The sequence below is a fragment of the Ictalurus furcatus genome, chromosome 5 (genome assembly GCF_023375685.1).
Source record: "Ictalurus furcatus strain D&B chromosome 5, Billie_1.0, whole genome shotgun sequence".
Lineage (NCBI taxonomy): Eukaryota > Metazoa > Chordata > Actinopteri > Siluriformes > Ictaluridae > Ictalurus > Ictalurus furcatus.
This window is the reverse complement of record NC_071259.1, coordinates 2,612,479-2,631,398: the sequence shown is the minus strand read 5'-3', so window position 1 is coordinate 2,631,398 and position 18,920 is coordinate 2,612,479. Positions and strand designations below refer to the sequence as shown.

The window sequence follows — 18,920 nt, the reverse complement described above, 5'->3', positions numbered from 1 at the left end:
CATATCGACTTCCCTTTACCATTTACCCACGGGAGGACTCTCGGTGTGGTTTTAAGGGCGAGGCAGATATTTTATTAGGTCAAGTGAAGTTTGTTAGACGAGCCCATAGAGGCCAGAGGGATTCCATAGACATTAATGCCACATCTCATGATTCCACAGAATGTTGAATTTCTCAGAAATATAACATTTTTTTTGTCCAAAATTGGTTTTATTTAGCTGACTGTTCTATGGCAACTGACAATATTTGCTAGCTTGTTATCAGAGTAGCTATTAAGCATGCTAAGAATGTATGCAGTAGTTACCATGCTAGCAACTCAATATGGCAACATATACTTTTTTTTTTTGGTGGTTGACAAAACTATATTAAAATAATGTACTGTATGTAAACATGTAGGAACATGTCTCGTTGTTATTTCAATAAATAAGCACGAATAGGCAACTTGGAAAAGCACAAATTTAACCTTTGATGATAACATCATTTGAAGTAGCTAGGCTAGCTAGCTAACTGCTAGTAAACTAGCCTGAGACAACCTCAGCAAAAGTATTCTAGCGCAAACAATCTTGGCCCAAACTGTTGCATTGTCTGCAATGCCTTCTGGGTAAATTCTGGTCCTGATGTGTGCCTTTACTTTAAAAAAATAAATAAATAATAAAATGTCTTAATTCTGATGATCATCTGAGCTGAAGTATTAAACTCTTTAAAATGGCAGCAGGGATTCTTTTATGGTTCCTAAAATGGCGATAGACTCTAATGGAGGACGCTAATCAGGGATAATAAAACACATAATAAGTAGTTTTCCCATGAAGAGATGGATCAGTGTCAGGGATTCCCAAAGGTCATACCATAAAAAGAGGTTCAAGTGGGTCTTTGATTCGGTCTTTCCCTTTTGGTCCAGATCTAATTTGAAGTCTTGAGTACGGCTACAACGGTAGTCTTTCCTAGATATCCTAAGACATCTTAGAAACGCTGGAGAATCGTGTACCAGGATGTGTGCGCTCATTACATCAGTGATGTATATTCGCTGTAATGCCTTCTGGGTAAATTCTTCTCCTGTTCTCTGCAGTTTTGTTCACTTCGTCGCTGTAAGAGCTGTAAAGTGATGAATCAACGCTTAAGATGGAGGCAGGGGAAACGGTCATGAGACAGAGCTTGAAATTTTGGTCATGACCATGAGATGGCAGTACACACACAGAGGGAAAGTCGATCACGCTGCGACGATCCTGTAAAACCTGCATCGACGTAAAATCTACGTCTATGCGGGTTTCCTCTGGGTTCTCCGGTTTCCTCACACCTCCTGAAAACATGCCGTTGGGTGTATCGGAGATTCTAAATTGCTCCCAGGTGTGATCGGGGACACGTGTGAACGTGTTCCCATCTCACGGTCCAGTGTTCCCGGGATAGGCTCCGAAGCCACCGTGATCTTGACCAGGGATAAGGCGAATGAACGATACTTATGAGTCCTGTGCGTTATGTTAATGGGAAATCCTGAGAGAATTTTCGAGTGAGACGTCCAGTACTGGGCTGGGAGAGATGCCACAAGATAGGCATATCCGTTTTCCACCAACACATTCCTTCACCATCTACACATCCCTCACTGTTCACACTTTATACATTATAAATGACAGATATAAGCTTTGGAGTACTTAGGAATAGTAAGAAGGTACGAGAATATTTCACTCACGTTGTATAAGTGCTCTGTCCTGATGGAACCGCGCCGCCTGTTTACGCCTCATCAGCTCTCCCATCAGCTTTATGGGTCAGGTGAGTTCTGTGTGTGTGTGTGTGTGTGTGTGTTTATCCTGCCATGTTTGTGTGTGAGACAGCGAGACAGAGAGTTCCTCATGTGTTCCTGCACCTGCCTCCATTTTGTCACACTCACTGAGTTGCTCATCATAATAAATTTGTACATAAATTCATATTTTGTTTTCTGGGAAAAATGTATATATATCATGTAGCCTGCGTAGGACAGTACTAAATGGAAAAAAAGAAGATCTTTAAACAAAATAATAACAATTTAAACCGATCATCCTGTTAAAAAGTTTACCCCCCCCCCCCATGATAATATCATATAGCCGCTGTTGGAAAGGGCTCGAATATGCAGAAGATTCTGGAAAAGCAAAGAACGTGCAGGACCTGGAGGATTTTTCTGAAGAACAGCGGGCGGTTTAACCGCTCAGGACAAACAAGGGACTGGTGAAGAACTCTCACAAAACATACACACATCATGTCGGTGATCATCCACGTAACGACACACGGGATTAATACTCAAGCGTGTGTAAACTTTTGAGCAGGTTCATGTGTGTAAATTCATGTTATTATTATCAATGTGTCTTGTGGACTAGATGTAAACATTTGTCATGTGAAATGGCTTCCTCACGGCAGGACTAGTAAATAAATTTGAAAAAATGCACTTTTAATAATCCCTCTTATTATTATTATTACTATTTAAAATGATTAACATTTCGCAGCTTCGGCAAGGCGTATGTAAACTTATGACCTCAAGTGTATATAATGATTTAGTGGACGTTCGTTTTTGATATAAGAACCGAATACACATATTGCGCAATTCCATTTTAATTACAGAAATGTACTTTTACATACATGGTTATAGGAGCGTTCAGTAAATTCTGACAAACAAAACATGTTCAAAAGGTCTGATATCAGCCTTCCATCCCTGAAACACCCAGCAGTCAGTGACATTACATTACCAAAATTTCCATTTTCCCTCCTGATCTGACGTGTACAACAGATAATAAACGAAAATCTCCTACACCTGCTACAACACGGCAGCATTAATTAAAGTGAGCTGTGACTTATCTCATCGTTAAGGGCAGTGACATGATAAGCAGTATATTCATTTATTTTTTAGATCACTGGCTTATTTCTTAAACATTTGGCTGAACATTAAGTGCACTTGATGTGTGTATTCTGTGCTACAGTATTAAGTGCACTTGTCGGGATTGCATCGGCGTCTGCCATCTTCGGTCAGACCTCACAAGGCGGCGAGCGACGTTACACATCGTAGTGCTGCGGAGCAAGAACGCTACTCATCTGTGCAACTCTCAGGCAGAAGAGATGACGTACGTGACGTGAGGACAACCGGCGACGACGAGAAGCGCGCATCTGTTGTCGATGACATCGCACGTGAAGGGCAAGAGGCAAACGTTGAACAGTGGACAGAATGTAAACACGTGAACCCTTATGGGGAATCCAGAGTTCAGAGGTCGTGACATGGATTCAGTGTATAGAAGATGCACAAAGCAGTCAATTATGGCTCAGCTTCATGAGCGTGATGCAGATGTAAACCGGACGCCAAGATCAAGACTTCGCGACAAATCACAATAGTGAAGGCTTGACAAAACTAGCCAGAGTTTCACTTGATGAAGGATGAAGAGGCAAACCAATTACGTTTCCATGAACAGGGAATTATTATAGGAGCTAAGTATCTTAAGTTTCTTTTCTTTCAGGAAGCTACATTAAGTATAAAAAGACACACACACACACACAAAAAAAAGTGTTAAACTGATAGTTCTGGCTAAATATGATCTTACCGAAAGGTTTAAGTGTCTGAAATTTCCTTCATTATTTTTATTTTTTTGGAGCTAAATTGCTAATGTAGTTAGCAGGTAAAGAAAGGGTTACAGGTACAAGTTTAGCACAGAGTGCAAGTGCAAGACTAAATCGAGAAAATTTGAGGCGAATTACACAAAGTTTCCAGAGAATCTTTCCAGGAAGTTTACAGACACCAGCTGTGCAAGATATTAGGGAGGGAAATCATGTAACAAATTGTATGACAGACTCAAGGGTTCTGTTATGCTGTGGGGGGGGCATTTATTTATTTATTTTCCTTGCCAAGTGGTTTGGCTCCACTTGACCACTTGGCAAGGAAAGCAAATCAACTTCTTCTGACCGATCACGCTGACCCTTTAATGATGTTTCTTTCCTGATGGGTGTGACCTTTTCCAGGATGACTCCGCCCACATCCACAAGGCATGAGGGCTGACTGAATGGATTGAAGAGGATTTAAAATCACATGCCATGGCCTTCACACTCATCAGATCTCGACCCATTGAGCATTTTGGACCGACGGGTTCGAAAGCAACGGCGCTCTCCACCATGATCTGGTGTTCATCGCTCCTGTAGAGTTCCGGAGACTTGAAGAATCGATACCAAGGAGCACTGAAGCTGTTCTGGTGGCTTGTGGCGGCCCAACACCTTACTGACACACCTGGAAGTACAGTATATTTTCATCTGCTGAAGTATATGATTATACCTTCAAACATCGGGCTTTCTCCGATGCTCATATGGAGCTGGCAGCTATAAGCTTCATTAGATCGTAGTAATCTTCAGCCACCAAATACGTCTTGGTTGATCGACTACCTTCGTGTACATTGTGTCCGTTTTATTTTTGGCCAAAATGTTGTTTTTAACCCATGATGAGCAGATTCTGAGATGAGATGAGATGAGAGCGGATTCTGATCGGTCTATGGTGATGACAAGGAAACGTCAACGTAGCCTTTTTCGGGAATCCAGAGTTCACGAAAAGCTTTATATTTTCATCTCTTCATAGGAAGAGGAAGAATCAAACCTGGCCACGAGTGTCGGTAGCAAAAGTGCTCAATCTCAGCTCCTGGAGAAACGTGGAATATTTCTTTTTCGACTTTTGAAACTCTACAAACACGAGCCATAAGATTAGAAAAAAATCGCAGTAGTAGCAAAACAACTCATACAAATACAAAGCGTTTAGTTCAGGCTCTGGACTTGGTTGGAGTTTGGTTGGAGTCTTGGCGGCTAACTAGCAAACACTCCGACGATAATGATGAGCAGTAGAAGAAGGCACACCGATCCGCAAATGGCAACGTACACAATTTTCTGATGAAAAAAAAAAAGAGAGAGAGAAAGAGAAAAGGCTGTAAATAAGTCATCCGTGAATCAGGTATTATTATGAACTTACACGATGAAATACATACTCTGATTGGTCAGTGGGTTTAGTACATGGAGGCACGCTTAAGCGGGATTAGTCGATGTAGTAATGGAGGAGGCGGGGGTTATAGTCGATTTAGACGACAGGCCCACGGAAAGGCCGATGATTAGCGCGAGGACACCGATTATCACCAGCAGGATCACAGCCAGAATGATGTATTTCTGTCCAGAACACAGAACAACAAGATGTCTCCACTGCCTGAACGCATGTGCCGATTACATTTCCTTATCATGATAATAAAAACGATATTATTCCGTTTAGGAGACCAGTGGGCGTGTCCTTCACTGCGACGGATGGTTGTGTCTTTAAGTCCATATTTAAAATAGCCTAACACGCTCTTTTAATATTTCTCAACAAGCGCTGTATGACATCTTTCACACATGCTCTATAATTAGCTATACTCGTGCTGACTAGCTAGCTAGCGTTAGCAGTGAAGATCATTAAATTTATGAACAGTATGTTACTTTTTTGTTTTTAAAAAAAACCATACAGAAATCCCGTCAGGTTTTGTTATCCAGCTCTCAAGCGTTAGCAGTAAAAGCTGAGTACACATTTATAAATACGACAATACGAAGTTATTTTACAAATCCTGTCGGGTTAGCAAGCGAGCTAGCATTAGCTGTGAAGATTAGTTATGAAATCCTGTCAGGTTACATTTTATTAGCGAGCTGTCGCGCATTAGCGGTGGGGATTATGAACACTTCATAATGACTTCATATGACTTCCTAAAAATCTTCTTTAAGCATGACATCTCGCCACATGTTAGCTTGCTAGCATTAGCAGCGTTCATGAACACGACTCAAAATGGTTCAGAAATCCTGTCAGGTTCTGCTCAGGTTAGCTAGCTGACCAGCATTAGCGGTCAGGATTATGAACATTTATGAATAAGATGTAAACATGTTATTCAGTTATGGAAGTCTGTCAGGTTCGCTCATGTTAGCTAGCAAGCAAATGCAGGCGGTGAGGATTAATCAACATGCATGACTTAAATATCTTTAATTTAAAAAAAAAAAAAAAGACCCTAGCTAGCTGGTTAGCATTAGAAGGAAAGGATAATAAATATTTATTACCTAAAATTCATGAATTCTTTAATTATTAAATTTTGTCAGGTTAGCGCATATTAGCTAGCTGTCAAATGCGCAGATGTACACACACAGGAATGCCTTCTTTTTATTCTAAGACTTCCATATATGGATCCAAAGACACGCCCACATCCCTGTTCATGACCACGCCCACTGACATTTCCATATACAGACTCAGAGACAAGGCAGCATTTCCATATATGGGCTTTTCTGGAGTCTGAGCTCTGCACACAGACCCCAATGGTTCAGCACTCATCTGAAGAATAGAATTATGGGATTATATGAATTTCAGCCTCCATGTTTGTCCACCTTATGCCCGTGATAAGTGTGTGTGTGTGTGTTAGAAACGATTAACAGCACATGCCCAGTCAGTGATCTTTGATACGTTTTTGCTTTAAACTGAGGAGAAGAAGGTAAAGGCAGTTTAAGTGCAGGTTAAAAACGATAATAAAAGCCAGCCTGCAGGTATGTTCAGACATGTTTAAACCTGTGTGATTAAAGATTAGCAGAAAGCACTGTGAAGTGAAGGGGAACGTGTGTGTGTGTGTGTGTGTGTGTGTGTGTTTATGTTTTCGTACCCGGCGGGCGCTCTTCTGGTACCTCACAGCTTTCTTCACCTCCTCATTAGCTTTGCCTACATACTCCACGGCGTTCCTCACGTTGTTCTCTATGTTGTCGATCATCTCACCCTGTAAGGACACGTGTGTGTGTGTGTGTGTGTGTGTGTTTGTGCGAGAGACAGAGAGAGAACACAGAACGAACGTTATTAAAATGTAACGATGTTTAAACGCAAAAAAAAAAAAAAGAAAACAAAAATCCACCTATACTACACGTTTAGCCACATGATGTTACACACGTTCCTTAAATTACACCTTGTGACATTTAATACACACAACCGAGCTGGTTGAGACACACCCTTGGTTCTGAAGTAGCAGAAGGTCCGAGTGTCGTTGCTAATGGTAACTCTGGTTAGCATGCTAACTCTAGTCGAACCGCCATAAGTTTTGAGGGCGGAGCTTTGTGTACTTCAAAAACGGCAGGATCGATAAACAAACATAAATACATCAACATGCATCTTCGCTGATTAAACAGGGGCTCCACCTGCGTCTCGACGAGCATAGCCATGTCCACGAACATGTCGTGGAGCTCTTTGATGCTGGACTCGAGGCGGATGATGTCTCTGTGACGTGACTCGATCTCGTTCAGCGCCTGCCGCGTGATCTGCGAGTCCAAGATGATCTGAGGACAGACAGGAGGTGTATCAGTAAACTCAGGAATAAAAAAAAAAGCACACTGAGCTTAACAATATGGAGGCGGGGTGGTGTGAAGACCCCCGTCCCCCCCGTCCCCCCCCCGTCCCCAGGTTGATTATTTTCCTATACAAGCATATTCTGAAGTGTATCACTCGTCTTACACTACAACAATTTGTCGCATTGTCTTTTTAATCCATTTCTCGTTCGATTTTACGTCTGTGAGACGAGTTAGTTCCCAGCTTGACAAAGCACTGACACTGGAGACTCCTTCCATAAACTTTAAAACCCTTTCGGTGTTTTACTCGACTTAATCGGACATTTCCAATCCGTATAAACAAATGAATTATTTTATGGCCGTGAGTCTGTTATAAGATTACTCGGGACACTGAGTCAGACTCACATCCGAGGTAAAAATGGAGGGGTTCCCGCTCTCCAGCATGTCCTCCAGTTCCTCATTGGTGGTCCTCTTTCCAGCTGCAAGAACACACACAATAACAACTCTATTTTATTTATATGCCATCTCTGATATTTATGCACATTGTGTGTTTAGAACGAAGTGATATAAAACGTACGTAATACTATTGTGCTGCTGATGTTTATATTCATTTTTGTATGTGTGTGTGTGTGTGTGTGTGTGTGTGTGTGTGAGAGAGAGAGAGAGAAACATGACCCTGCAGGAATCGTGTTTATTCAGCTGGGAGAAGCAGAAAGTCAAGAGGTAGAACAATAGCATGACTGAAACCTGTATGTATACGACCATGTGCACACGCACACACACACACACACACTATTTGCTAAAGCTCCGTACTGCTCCTGCTGGGAAGGCTTTCTGTTACACTCCAGGGACGGAAGAGAAATGAGGGAGAGAGGACTCCAGGGAGAAACAGTGGGGACATGAGGGACCAGGATGCTCACAGCTCCTGTTTACCTACATAACACACACACCATCCTGTGATATCCAACAGTTTTGGGTGATCAACTGCAGAAGTAGTTTGTTATTCCAAATTTTATCATTTCACAAAAGTCACTTAGCAATGAACTCCCCCCTTCTCATCATCCCCAAATATACAGGGTGAACACACCCTGATCTGAAAAAAGGCTTCTTGACAATAGGACGTCCCGGCGTTCACCTCCGTGACGGGGATCTGTCGTGTGACAGAGACCACCTAGCTAACGGGTAGCAAACTGACTCACTAAATTGGGAGAAATTTGGATTAAAAAAAAAAAATCATTATAATATTGAATACTGAACAGAATACTGGTGTCTGAAACATCTGAATATCGATAGTAGGCCGACATATCGATCAAAGGCTACTAATCGAATCGTATCGTATCGCAAGAGAGTCAGTGGTACCGTGAAACGTTACGAATTGAACTTGTATCGTATCGTATCGCGGGGAAGCCTGAGCTTTGCACGACTAGCATAAACGCTGCACTTTTCAACTCGGGGACGCCGTTCACGTCATGAGTTCACTGTTGCTAGGCAACCGGGAAATACCGGTTTCACATCAACTTCACGAGACTTAGCAAAACTTAGTGTCTTTTTTTTTGGGGGGAGGTTTAAAAAAAAAAAAAAAAAAGTGTCACCAAAAAATGAATAATAATAAAAAAAAAGTCATATGTATATTGTTCACACAAATGACTGAATATCGACTACACATCAGCTGCGTGTAGATTTGAATTATATAATTCATCTGCTATAACAATGCAGTTTACCTTATAGGATCAATACTGTATTCACGGATCTGGCATTAATCAACACACCTGACCTAGAGCATGAGTACAGCCTGAGTCACATAACCCCTCTCTCGGCCCGTTGTGGCGGTCTTGCGTTACCAAGGAAACGCCTACAACACGGTCTCTGGTGACAGAGAGGCTAGTCTCATGTGTCGCATGCCGAACGAGGACCTAATTAAGCAGCTCCTGCTGGGACACGCGCATCAACTGACTCACAAGTAGTCCCTGTGTCGACCCGTCTTCATAGTCAGTCAACTGACTTTCAGATTTTATCGTCTGAAATGAATATATTGAAAATCAGTATTTTTAAAAAAAACGAGTTATAGGAGGTTACACTGATGTGTAAATAGTCGAATACACTAGCAAAGCCATTTCCCACATAACTATGATGCTCTTAGACCTTCTCTATGCTATTATCATTTGAATATTAATAGTAGGCCAACGTATCGATCTAATCGTACCGTGACAGATTCGGTGGTTTATGAAACGTATCGTATCGTGTGAAGCCTGCGGTTCACTGTCTTTTCAAACGGCTGCTCGCGCTGACTCACAGGGCAGCTGAACGCGCGGAAGAAAGCGCCATCGGTCCTCTTCCTCATACATGACCATTGGCTAGTGTCGCTGTGATTGACAGGGGAGACAGAGTATGCCCCTCCCACCAAGAAAGCACAGCTAATTTTGCTTTTTCGGATTCCTGGCATGGTCGGGATCGACTTTGTAAGTGCCGATCCCGTCTTTAACATACTCTGTCTACTAAGCTGATCAACAGCTAATGCTAGTAATCAGTGATGAGTTTTGTGAGTGTGTGTGTGTGTGTGTGTGCACTTACAGTGAGAAATATGATAAATACTTGAGAAGTAATTCAAGCATGTGCATGTGCTTGAGGAGACAGACAGAGAGAGACACAGACACACACACACACACATACATATATATACACATCAATTGCTACTAGCTTTAGACACACCAACACACATTGTTGGTATGCCTGATGAGGAAAAATGTTACAAGTACATGCATGTGAGTGAGATCATAACCTCTTCGGAGAGAATGTGTGTGTGGATGCGTGTGTGTGTGTGCGTGTGTATATATATATATATATATATATATATATATATATATATCTCACTGATCTCCAGCTGTCTCTGGATCCTGCCCTTGCTCCGCTCTCTGAAGGAGACCTGCGTGTCGTTGTACTCGGTCATGACCTCCACAAACTTCCGAGACAAGACTGAATACTAGAGAGAGAGAGAGAGAGAGAGAGAGAGAGAGAGAGAGAGAGAGAGAGTGCGAAACACAACACATTCAGGTTCATACCAAAATAAGCACTGAAACAGATGGTATTGCTTTACAGAAAAACCCTTTCATTTCAATATTCATTTATTCATTCATCTTCAACCAGCGCTTTATCCCGGTCAGGTTCGCGGTGGATCCGGAATCTCTGCATCACTGGGGACAAGGCATGGGGATTACACCCTGGACGGGACGCCAGTATATATACTCTCTCTCCCACCCTGGACGGGACGCCAGTATATATACTCTCTCTCCCACCCTGGACGGGACGCCAGTATATATACTCTCTCTCAGACCCTGGACGGGACGCCAGTATATATACTCTCTCTCAGACCCTGGACGGGACGCCAGTATATATACTCTCTCTCCCACCCTGGACGGGACGCCAGTATATATACTCTCTCTCCCACCCTGGACGTGACGCCAGTATATATACTCTCTCTCCCACCCTGGACGGGACGCCAGTATATATACTCTCTCTCCCACCCTGGACGGGACGCCAGTATATATACTCTCTCTCAGACCCTGGACGGGACGCCAGTATATATACTCTCTCTCCCACCCTGGACGGGACGCCAGTATATATACTCTCTCTCAGACCCTGGACGGGACGCCAGTATATATACTCTCTCTCCCACCCTGGACGGGACGCCAGTATATATACTCTCTCTCCCACCCTGGACGGGACGCCAGTATATATACTCTCTCTCAGACCCTGGACGGGACGCCAGTATATATACTCTCTCTCCCACCCTGGACGGGACGCCAGTATATATACTCTCTCTCCCACCCTGGACGTGACGCCAGTATATATACTCTCTCTCCCACCCTGGACGGGACGCCAGTATATATACTCTCTCTCCCACCCTGGACGGGACGCCAGTATATATACTCTCTCTCAGACCCTGGACGGGACGCCAGTATATATACTCTCTCTCCCACCCTGGACGGGACGCCAGTATATATACTCTCTCTCCCACCCTGGACGGGACGCCAGTATATATACACTCTCTCTCCCACCCTGGACGGGACGCCAGTATATATACTCTCTCTCAGACCCTGGACGGGACGCCAGTATATATACTCTCTCTCAGACCCTGGACGTGACGCCAGTATATATACTCTCTCTCCCACCCTGGACGGGACGCCAGTATATATACTCTCTCTCCCACCCGGGACGGGACGCCAGTCCATTGCAAGGCACCACACACACACATATTCACACCTAGGGGCAATTTAGCATAGCTACTCCACCGACCTGTATATTTTCAGGAAGTGGAAACCTACAGTATATTTTACGTTTAGCCAAAGCGACGGACGAGCAGCAAGGTGGGCCGAGACGCGACATGATGACGTCACATGACCCGTCTCGGCCCACCGTGCTGCCCGTCCGTCGCTTTGCAGCCTCTTTGATTCGTGTGTGTCGAACATGAGTACAGCTAAAAGGTCTCATTTGCCAACAAACATCACTGCAAAATTCTGGGGGAAAAAAAAGCCGCAGCCAAATCGAGCATTTTTGGCCGTAACAATATAAAAAAAAAAACTCCTGTAGTGTGAAATCCTGTACGGACTGAACTCGGACGTTCTTGTTTTCCACCGTTCTTATTAGCCGAGTTCTGGGATTAATTAATAGCAAATCAAGGACCTAAACTCAAGTCCCTGTTTCTTGGACCTTAAAAAACAAAACCGATCCAAAACGCTTCTGAGAAGATCTCCACCTGCGTTCTCTGGATGCGCTCGTCCACTGAGGCACGGTTGGCTTGGTCTTCGGGAGGCAAGCTCTGCTGCATAGCTGAGGACGAAGAGAGGAGAAATAATAACATCACCCACAATTTGTAGGAAACACACATTAGGCTTGTGGAGCTGTCTAATGGACTCCTGTGGCAGCGTCAGTGACGTGAAAGACTTCTCGAATGGATCTACACTCACTGTGTGGATAAACTCCAAAGAATGGATTTGAACCCTGGTTGTGTTACAGCTCTCTCTCTCTCTCTCTCTCTCTCTCTCCCTCGCTCTCTCCCTCTATTGAACCCTGGTTGTGTTACAGCTCTTTCTCTCTCTCCCTCTATCTCTCTCTCACTCTCTCCCCCTCTGTCTCTCTCACTCTCTCTCTCCCCCTGTCTCTCTCTCTCCCCATCTCTCTCTCTCTCTCACACACACACACTCTCTCTCTCCCCCCTCTCCCCCTGTCTCTCACACACACACTCTCTCTCCCTGTCTCTCTCTCTTCCTCTCCCCCTCCTGTCTCTCTTTCTCTCCCTCTATCCCCCTCTGCCTCTCTCTCCCCTCTCTCTTACACTCTGTCAATCTCTCTTTCTCTCCCCTCTCTCTCTCTCACACACACTCTCTCACACTCTCTCTCACACTCTCTCGCTCTCACACACTCTCTCGCTCCCTCACACACACTCACACACACTCTCTCTCTCTCACACACACACACTCTCTCTCTCTCACACACACACTCTCTCTCTCACACACACACACACTCTCTCTCACACACACACACACTCTCTCTCTCACACACACACACACACACTCACTCACTCTCACACACTCACTCACTCTCACACTCTCTCTCTCCCTCATACACTCACATTTGAGTTTGGTCCGCACCACATTGGCATTTTTCTTGATTTCGACCGTCAGCTGCTCGAGCTCCTCTTTGGTCCCTAATTGAAGAAATCAGAGTTTAGTCAGTGCAGAACAACTATGAAACAAGTTAGTTCCTGTCTTCCCTTACGTTACAGCAGCTATAAACAGTCTTTCCACCACCTCTCTTCTTTCCCTCTATCTTGAAGTTAATGAGCCGTGTCTGAAAACTTTAACGTTTCAGCTTTACCGCTGACACTGGAGACTCCTTCCGCAACTTTTAAATAAACATCTATCTACGGGAAACCGTATCCCCGTTAAATAACGCCTTTTTCAAAAACCCATTTGTTATTAGTCTTAGATTGTGTTCATGTCCTCCATACAAGTCCCTGTGAATGAGCTGTTGCTATAGAAACGATAACCCATTCGGACACACGCGTTAACGTAAACCTGGGATTCGCCTTGCAGCCGGAACTACTATCAGAGCTGCCGTTCGAGAAAACTGAGCCAATCAGTATTGAGAATTCACCAGCATTGTTGTACAGATCTAAATATAGCACAAGCACGCACACAAACTACTTGCTAGGGAACAATAAACAAAAGAAGAAAAATAAATAAACAAACATGACTAACAAATGTTGTTAAGCAGCGAGGTCAGCTATTTTGCTTGCTAGCTAGCTGAACAGAATACACGATAAGGTGCGTTCACATTCAGCACGCTCTGTTCGGTTGTGGTCTCGGAAATGAGCCGCTAGTCGAGTGGAGGTTTCGTTCACCGTGTAGCGCACGTGCCAACTTGGCCAAGCGCGTATACGAACGAGCTATACGACATCAAGCCTGCGATCGGACCGTCCGTATACCCGACGTTTACAAAACCGCAAGAACGGAAGCGAAATGCTATCAGTCAAACACGTCAGAGTTAATGTATTGTTCTGATGGCTGAAGGAAATTTTTACTTAACGGTTATATCTTAACGGTGAGCTGAGGTTGTGTATAATTAGTTTAGTAGAGAGAGAGAGAGAGAGAGAGAGAGAGAGAGAGAGAGAGAGAGAGAGTGGAAGAGAGAGAGTGAGTGATGTAGAAAAAAGGAAATAAAGAATTAACAGGTGCTGTGAATTGAGGATGTGTAGAAAAGAAAAAAAAAGTGTATTTAAAGCAGATGAATGAGTGTATTTGAAGCCGGAAAAGGTGAGGTTTCCTTCGCGTGTTTCCTGGAGGATGCAGTAGAAGTGTGTGTGTGTGTGTGTGATTTCCTGCTTTTACTGTGCTCAGTACACAAGGACAGTGTTATATTTAGCCTGAGCTGCGCAAGTGTGCATGTGTGTGTGCGCGCATTTGAAACAATGACTTCAGCCAGCGCCGTGACGCAAAATGAGTGTCGTGCATTAGCTAGCGCGACACAAAGTGCCGTGTCCACAAACAAGCAGGTGTTCTGAATGTAATGAATTATTTCCAGAGATTGTGTGGGTGTTCTTACGGGTGACATGAAATAATCAAGAAGTCTGAATCTCGTAACATCAATTAAAAAAACTAATAATTTTTAGCTCCAGTGCAAAGCTTTTCAAAGAATATTCAATCAATTCAAACTGATCTGGGACCAGAGACACCTACGTCAGATGGAGTTCGGTGTGTGCTGTGTGTGTGTGTTTGGTGTATGATTGATTGTGTACGCACTTTCGTCAGGGTTGGGAGCTGAGAGGATCATGCTGTGCTTCTTCTTCACCTCGTTCACCTGCGAGGAGATCTTATCAACGATGCTCCTGACCTCCTCTACCTGAAACACACGCAGGGTCAGAGCAGGAGTCTTTAGCGATAGATGCGTATGAAGGAGTGTCAGACACGTACCTTTCTGAAAAAGCCCTCCATAAAGCCGCCTCGATCCACAAGAACCGCGACGCTGCCATCTTCCTCATCGCTGGGCCTCCCCTAAATCCAGGAAATATGGAATACACTACTGTTGTATTCAAATAAAATGAAAACGTTTCATTATTAAAAAGAGAACTTTTCTAACGAACAAGACAAAAATAGTGGCAATATGGGTTTTTTTAATCGTTCGCAATAACTAATCTAAATAAACTATTCGGTGAAGCTGTTAGTCAGAGTGTCGGTCAGTCAGTCAGTCAGTTAGACAGACAGTCAGTCTGTTAGTCAGACAGTCAGTCAGTCTGTTAGTCAGACATTCAGACAGTCAGTTAGTCAGTCTGTTAGTCAGACAGTCAGTTGGTCAGTTAGTCAGACAGTCAGCTGGTCAGTTAGTCGGACAGTCAGTCAGTCTGTTAGTCAGACATTCAGACAGTCAGTTAGTCAGTCTGTTAGACAGTCAGTCAGTCTGTTAGTCAGTCTGTTAGTCAGACAGTCAGTTGGTCAGTTAGTCAGACAGTCAGTTAGTCAGACAGTCAGTCAGTCAGTCTGTTAGTCAGTCTGTTAGTCAGACAGTCAGTCTGTTAGTCAGACAGTCAGTTAGTCAGTTAGTCAGACAGTCAGTCTGTTAGTCAGACAGTCAGTCAGTCAGTCTGTTAGTCAGACAGTCAGTCAGTCAGTCTGTTAGTCAGACAGTTAGTCAGTCTGCTAGTCAGTCAGTCAGTCGGTCAGAGAGATAATCAGTCAGACATTCAGAAATTCAATCAGAAATTCAGCTGATCAGAGAAATAGTCAGTCAGTCGGTTGGAAAGTCAGTCAGAAATTCAGCCAGTAGGTCAGTCATTCATTTGGACTTGAGAAAAGTATTTTACCCCAATCCAAATCATAACATTTAGTGTTGTCACAGAATGAGCGGAGACAAACATACAAATCTATAAAGTACAAACAAGATCACCAGAGCACAAAACTCTCTTCTTCGAGCGTGCATGTGAAAATGTGGGTGTGTCACTTAACCCCCATGTAGTGAAACAGGTCGTTGACCTCGCTGAGACCTGCGTAAAGCACGCGCTGCGCTGATCTGCGCAAACGCCGCGCTACTCGAACACACCCAAGTCCAAATCCCAAACCCCTCTCTGACTCCTACATAACCGCGGTCCACCACGCACGGACACAGCGCTCTGTGTACACTACTTAGTGCACTACACATCCAAAATGACCGCGTTTACACTTCACCCGCAATTTATCTGACCTGAGGTTAGCATCTGAAATAACAGTTTAACAGCCGGGCTAGAAAACACACACACACACACACACACACACACACACACTACCCTGTTGCATTTATGATCAAACTTACTCTACTTACAGATTTCAGTTCAGCCAGACGGTCCCGCATTTTTAAAATAAACTCTGAATGAACAAAAGTTATCTTCCTGCTAATAAGAAGTTCCGGTCTGTTTCCATAACAACACCCGAGTCCATCCCGACTCCGAGTGACTCATCAACAGGCGGACAGGAGATCAATAAAGAAGAAGAAGAAGAAGGGAAAATAAAAGTCAGGAAAACGTTATAAGACGCAGTTACTCCGAAAGGGAGTCAGTAAAATGTAAAGTAACGGCCTCGGTGATGTTTCCTGCCGGCAGAGTGAGCGCGCGCCGCACACACACCTCCGCTCACGCGAGCAAGGCGGAATGAGCGCGCGGAGTAGGGAGGCGGGAGGGAGGGAGGGAGGGGAGGAGGGAGGTGGAGCTGCCGTTAGTTGTTTTCGTTTAAACAAACAAACAAGTAAACAAATACATCATATTTTATATTCATTTAAAATCTGTTGCACTTTTATTCATATCATTATATTATTCAACTGTTGGTTAAAGGTGCCAAAAAAAAAGGAATCCACAATGCAATTAATCATCAATCAATTTAAATCTAATACATTTATTTTCTAGTATTTCCCCCACAGAATTGTTTTATGTAAACATAAATATAAATAAAAGCTTCTCATTGTTGCCAGATTGAACAATCGAGTGCATTTTGAAACATGTTTTTTTCTCTCTTCTGTGGATTTATACTGTAGCCTATTAGTTCATTAATAATGAATTTAGTCACAGTTTGCTATGATTTATTACTAAAATATTCAACTGTTGCTTAAAGGAGGAAAAAAAAGGAAATCCAGTAGGCAATGATGTCAATAATTAATACATTTAAATCGAATAAAACTGTTTTGTAGTATTTTTCCCCCCAGATATTGTACACTTTTTTTTTTTTTTAAACTAAAATAAACTGGGGAGGTTTTTTGTGTGGATAAACAGTCTACTGCAGAGGATTGACACCAGATAGAAGAGACACCAGCAGAGCAGGTACCTGCTGCCTCCAAGTGTTTCTGGAGCTCTTTCCGACTGGTACTTGGCTCTTGAGCTACTCTTCTGACTATTCTTCTGACTCCCTGGTCAGAAATCTTGCGAGGAGCTCCTGTGCATGGCCGGTTGACGACAGAGTGATGTTGTTTCCACTTGCGGATAATGACCCTGATGGTGCTTACTGGAGGACTCAGAAGTTTTGAAATACGTCTGAATCTGATTCCATCAATATGTTGCGCGAAGAGGTCTTGGGAGAGCTCTTTGCTTTTACCCATCATGAGATGTTTCTTGTGTGACACCTTGTTAACGAAAAGCCTTTTTATAGACCATCAATGCACTAACCCAGCTGATATTAATTTGCACAGTTAGGGGGTATAATTACTTACGGATTTCAGCTCGTTCCTTGCCTTACCTTGCCTTGGAAAACAGCTTTTTCTTAGCGTGTTTAACACTTTTTTCCCGTGTCATTCCACTTTATTACACATAACTTTATTTATGGACTTTAGTGTTGTGAATTCTTTATATGTGCAGATTTCTTGAGTTAATACAGATGTCTGGTGAAAATTTCATGTGAATAACCTCATTGGAAATATATTTACTGAAAACAATGTTGACGTGTCCAATACTTATTTCCCCCGCTGTACCATTACAAACCATTAGCTAACCAGTAAAACCATTACCGGTCCTTAATGGTATTCACTAGACATAACATGCCAATTATAGAAGGCAACAAATCACCAAGGCGAACTAATACAATTCCCATTATAACCACTAAAACCATTACAAATTCTACGAGGGTTGGCAGGTTCCAGCAGGATATTTTGATGCATTTATAGATTTAGAGTTTTATTGAAATTGAATACTTTTACTCGGTTACAATTCCAAGAAAAAAAACTGTTTTACTCCTTACCTTTTTATTTAGACTTTCAAGAGTACTAATCACAACGGCCTCTTCTTCTTTCATACAGCCAGTGACAGTACGCTAAACATCAGTAAAATGGTGCCTAGTTTAGCATCTAATCACTTAGCATCCAAAGTTCATCAGTGTAGAATAAAATGATTTAAAGAAAAATCATTCCAATTCATCATTTGTTGTGACCTACACAAAGTAGTTTGCACTATTGCTATCCATGTGTGTTTGCCTTGTTGAAAAAATAATAGAAACTATTACAGAAATTCTAATGGTTTCCACAGTAAATACAGTTACAAACCATTACCATTATTGGTAATTAGACATAACCTGCCACCAACAGAAGGCAACAAAAATTACCAGTAGAGACCCACAGGGACCATTACAATTACCATTAAAACCATTACAAATTTTATGAACGTTTCTATTGTGTTGGTTTTTCAGCAGGTGAAGACAGATAATCCACCAGACTGCAGTGTGGAACTTTTGGATGCGTGTCTCTGGCCCTCTTCTTTGTCCGGCCTTTTACCGTATTTACTTTGGGTCGGCTCTCCTAATCTTTTGTCTCCAGATTGCTCTGTTCTGGGTCGTCGTTGGGTCTATATTGTCTCTAGCGAGGTCTTTATTTATAACATCCATCCACATTAGGCGAGGTCTTCCACGGCTTCTCTTTCCTCTACCAAGCTCCAACACTTTTCTGCTCATGTGGTATTCTGGTCTTCTCGTCACATGTCCGTACCATCGTAGCCGTGCTTCAGTCAATTTTTCAGGTAGTGATCGGACTTTAAATCTGCCCCTGATATATCGGTTTGGAACCTAATCTAGGAGTGTCACTCCTGCAGACCATCTCAGCATTC

General features: G+C 43.1%; 1 protein-coding gene across 2 annotated transcripts; it reads right to left on the bottom strand.

Annotated features, from left to right (window-relative positions):
• Nucleotides 1–2,521: 2,521 nt before the first annotated feature.
• Nucleotides 2,522–16,273, bottom strand: stx2b (syntaxin 2b). Of its 2 annotated transcripts, XM_053624170.1 has the most exons (11): nt 16,166–16,273; nt 14,785–14,865; nt 14,614–14,713; nt 12,945–13,019; nt 12,069–12,142; nt 10,187–10,295; nt 7,721–7,794; nt 7,169–7,306; nt 6,646–6,756; nt 4,972–5,146; nt 2,522–4,873 (listed from the first exon to the last, which is right to left on the bottom strand). In XM_053624170.1, exons 1-10 carry the CDS (start codon nt 16,193–16,195, stop codon nt 5,009–5,011), a joined length of 930 nt encoding a protein of 309 aa, XP_053480145.1. In that variant the 5' UTR covers nt 16,196–16,273; the 3' UTR covers nt 2,522–4,873; nt 4,972–5,008. The 2 variants fall into 2 exon arrangements, with proteins under 2 accessions (XP_053480145.1, XP_053480147.1); XM_053624172.1 differs by lacking the exon at nt 4,972–5,146.
• Between the last annotated feature and the right edge of the window lie 2,647 nt (nt 16,274–18,920).

Bases quoted from the DNA above. Each gene is read 5' to 3' on its own strand.
- stx2b (XM_053624170.1), bottom strand. From the start codon at position 16,195: ATGCGGGACCGTCTGGCTGAACTGAAATCT. The intron at 7,795-10,186 runs GTGAGATATATA...GTGTTCTTGCAG, and splicing joins CCAGAGACAGCTGGAGATCA to CTGGAAAGAGGACCACCAAT. The intron at 5,147-6,645 runs GTACGAAAACAT...TGTTCTGGACAG, and splicing joins ACCAGAAGAGCGCCCGCCGG to AAATACATCATTCTGGCTGT.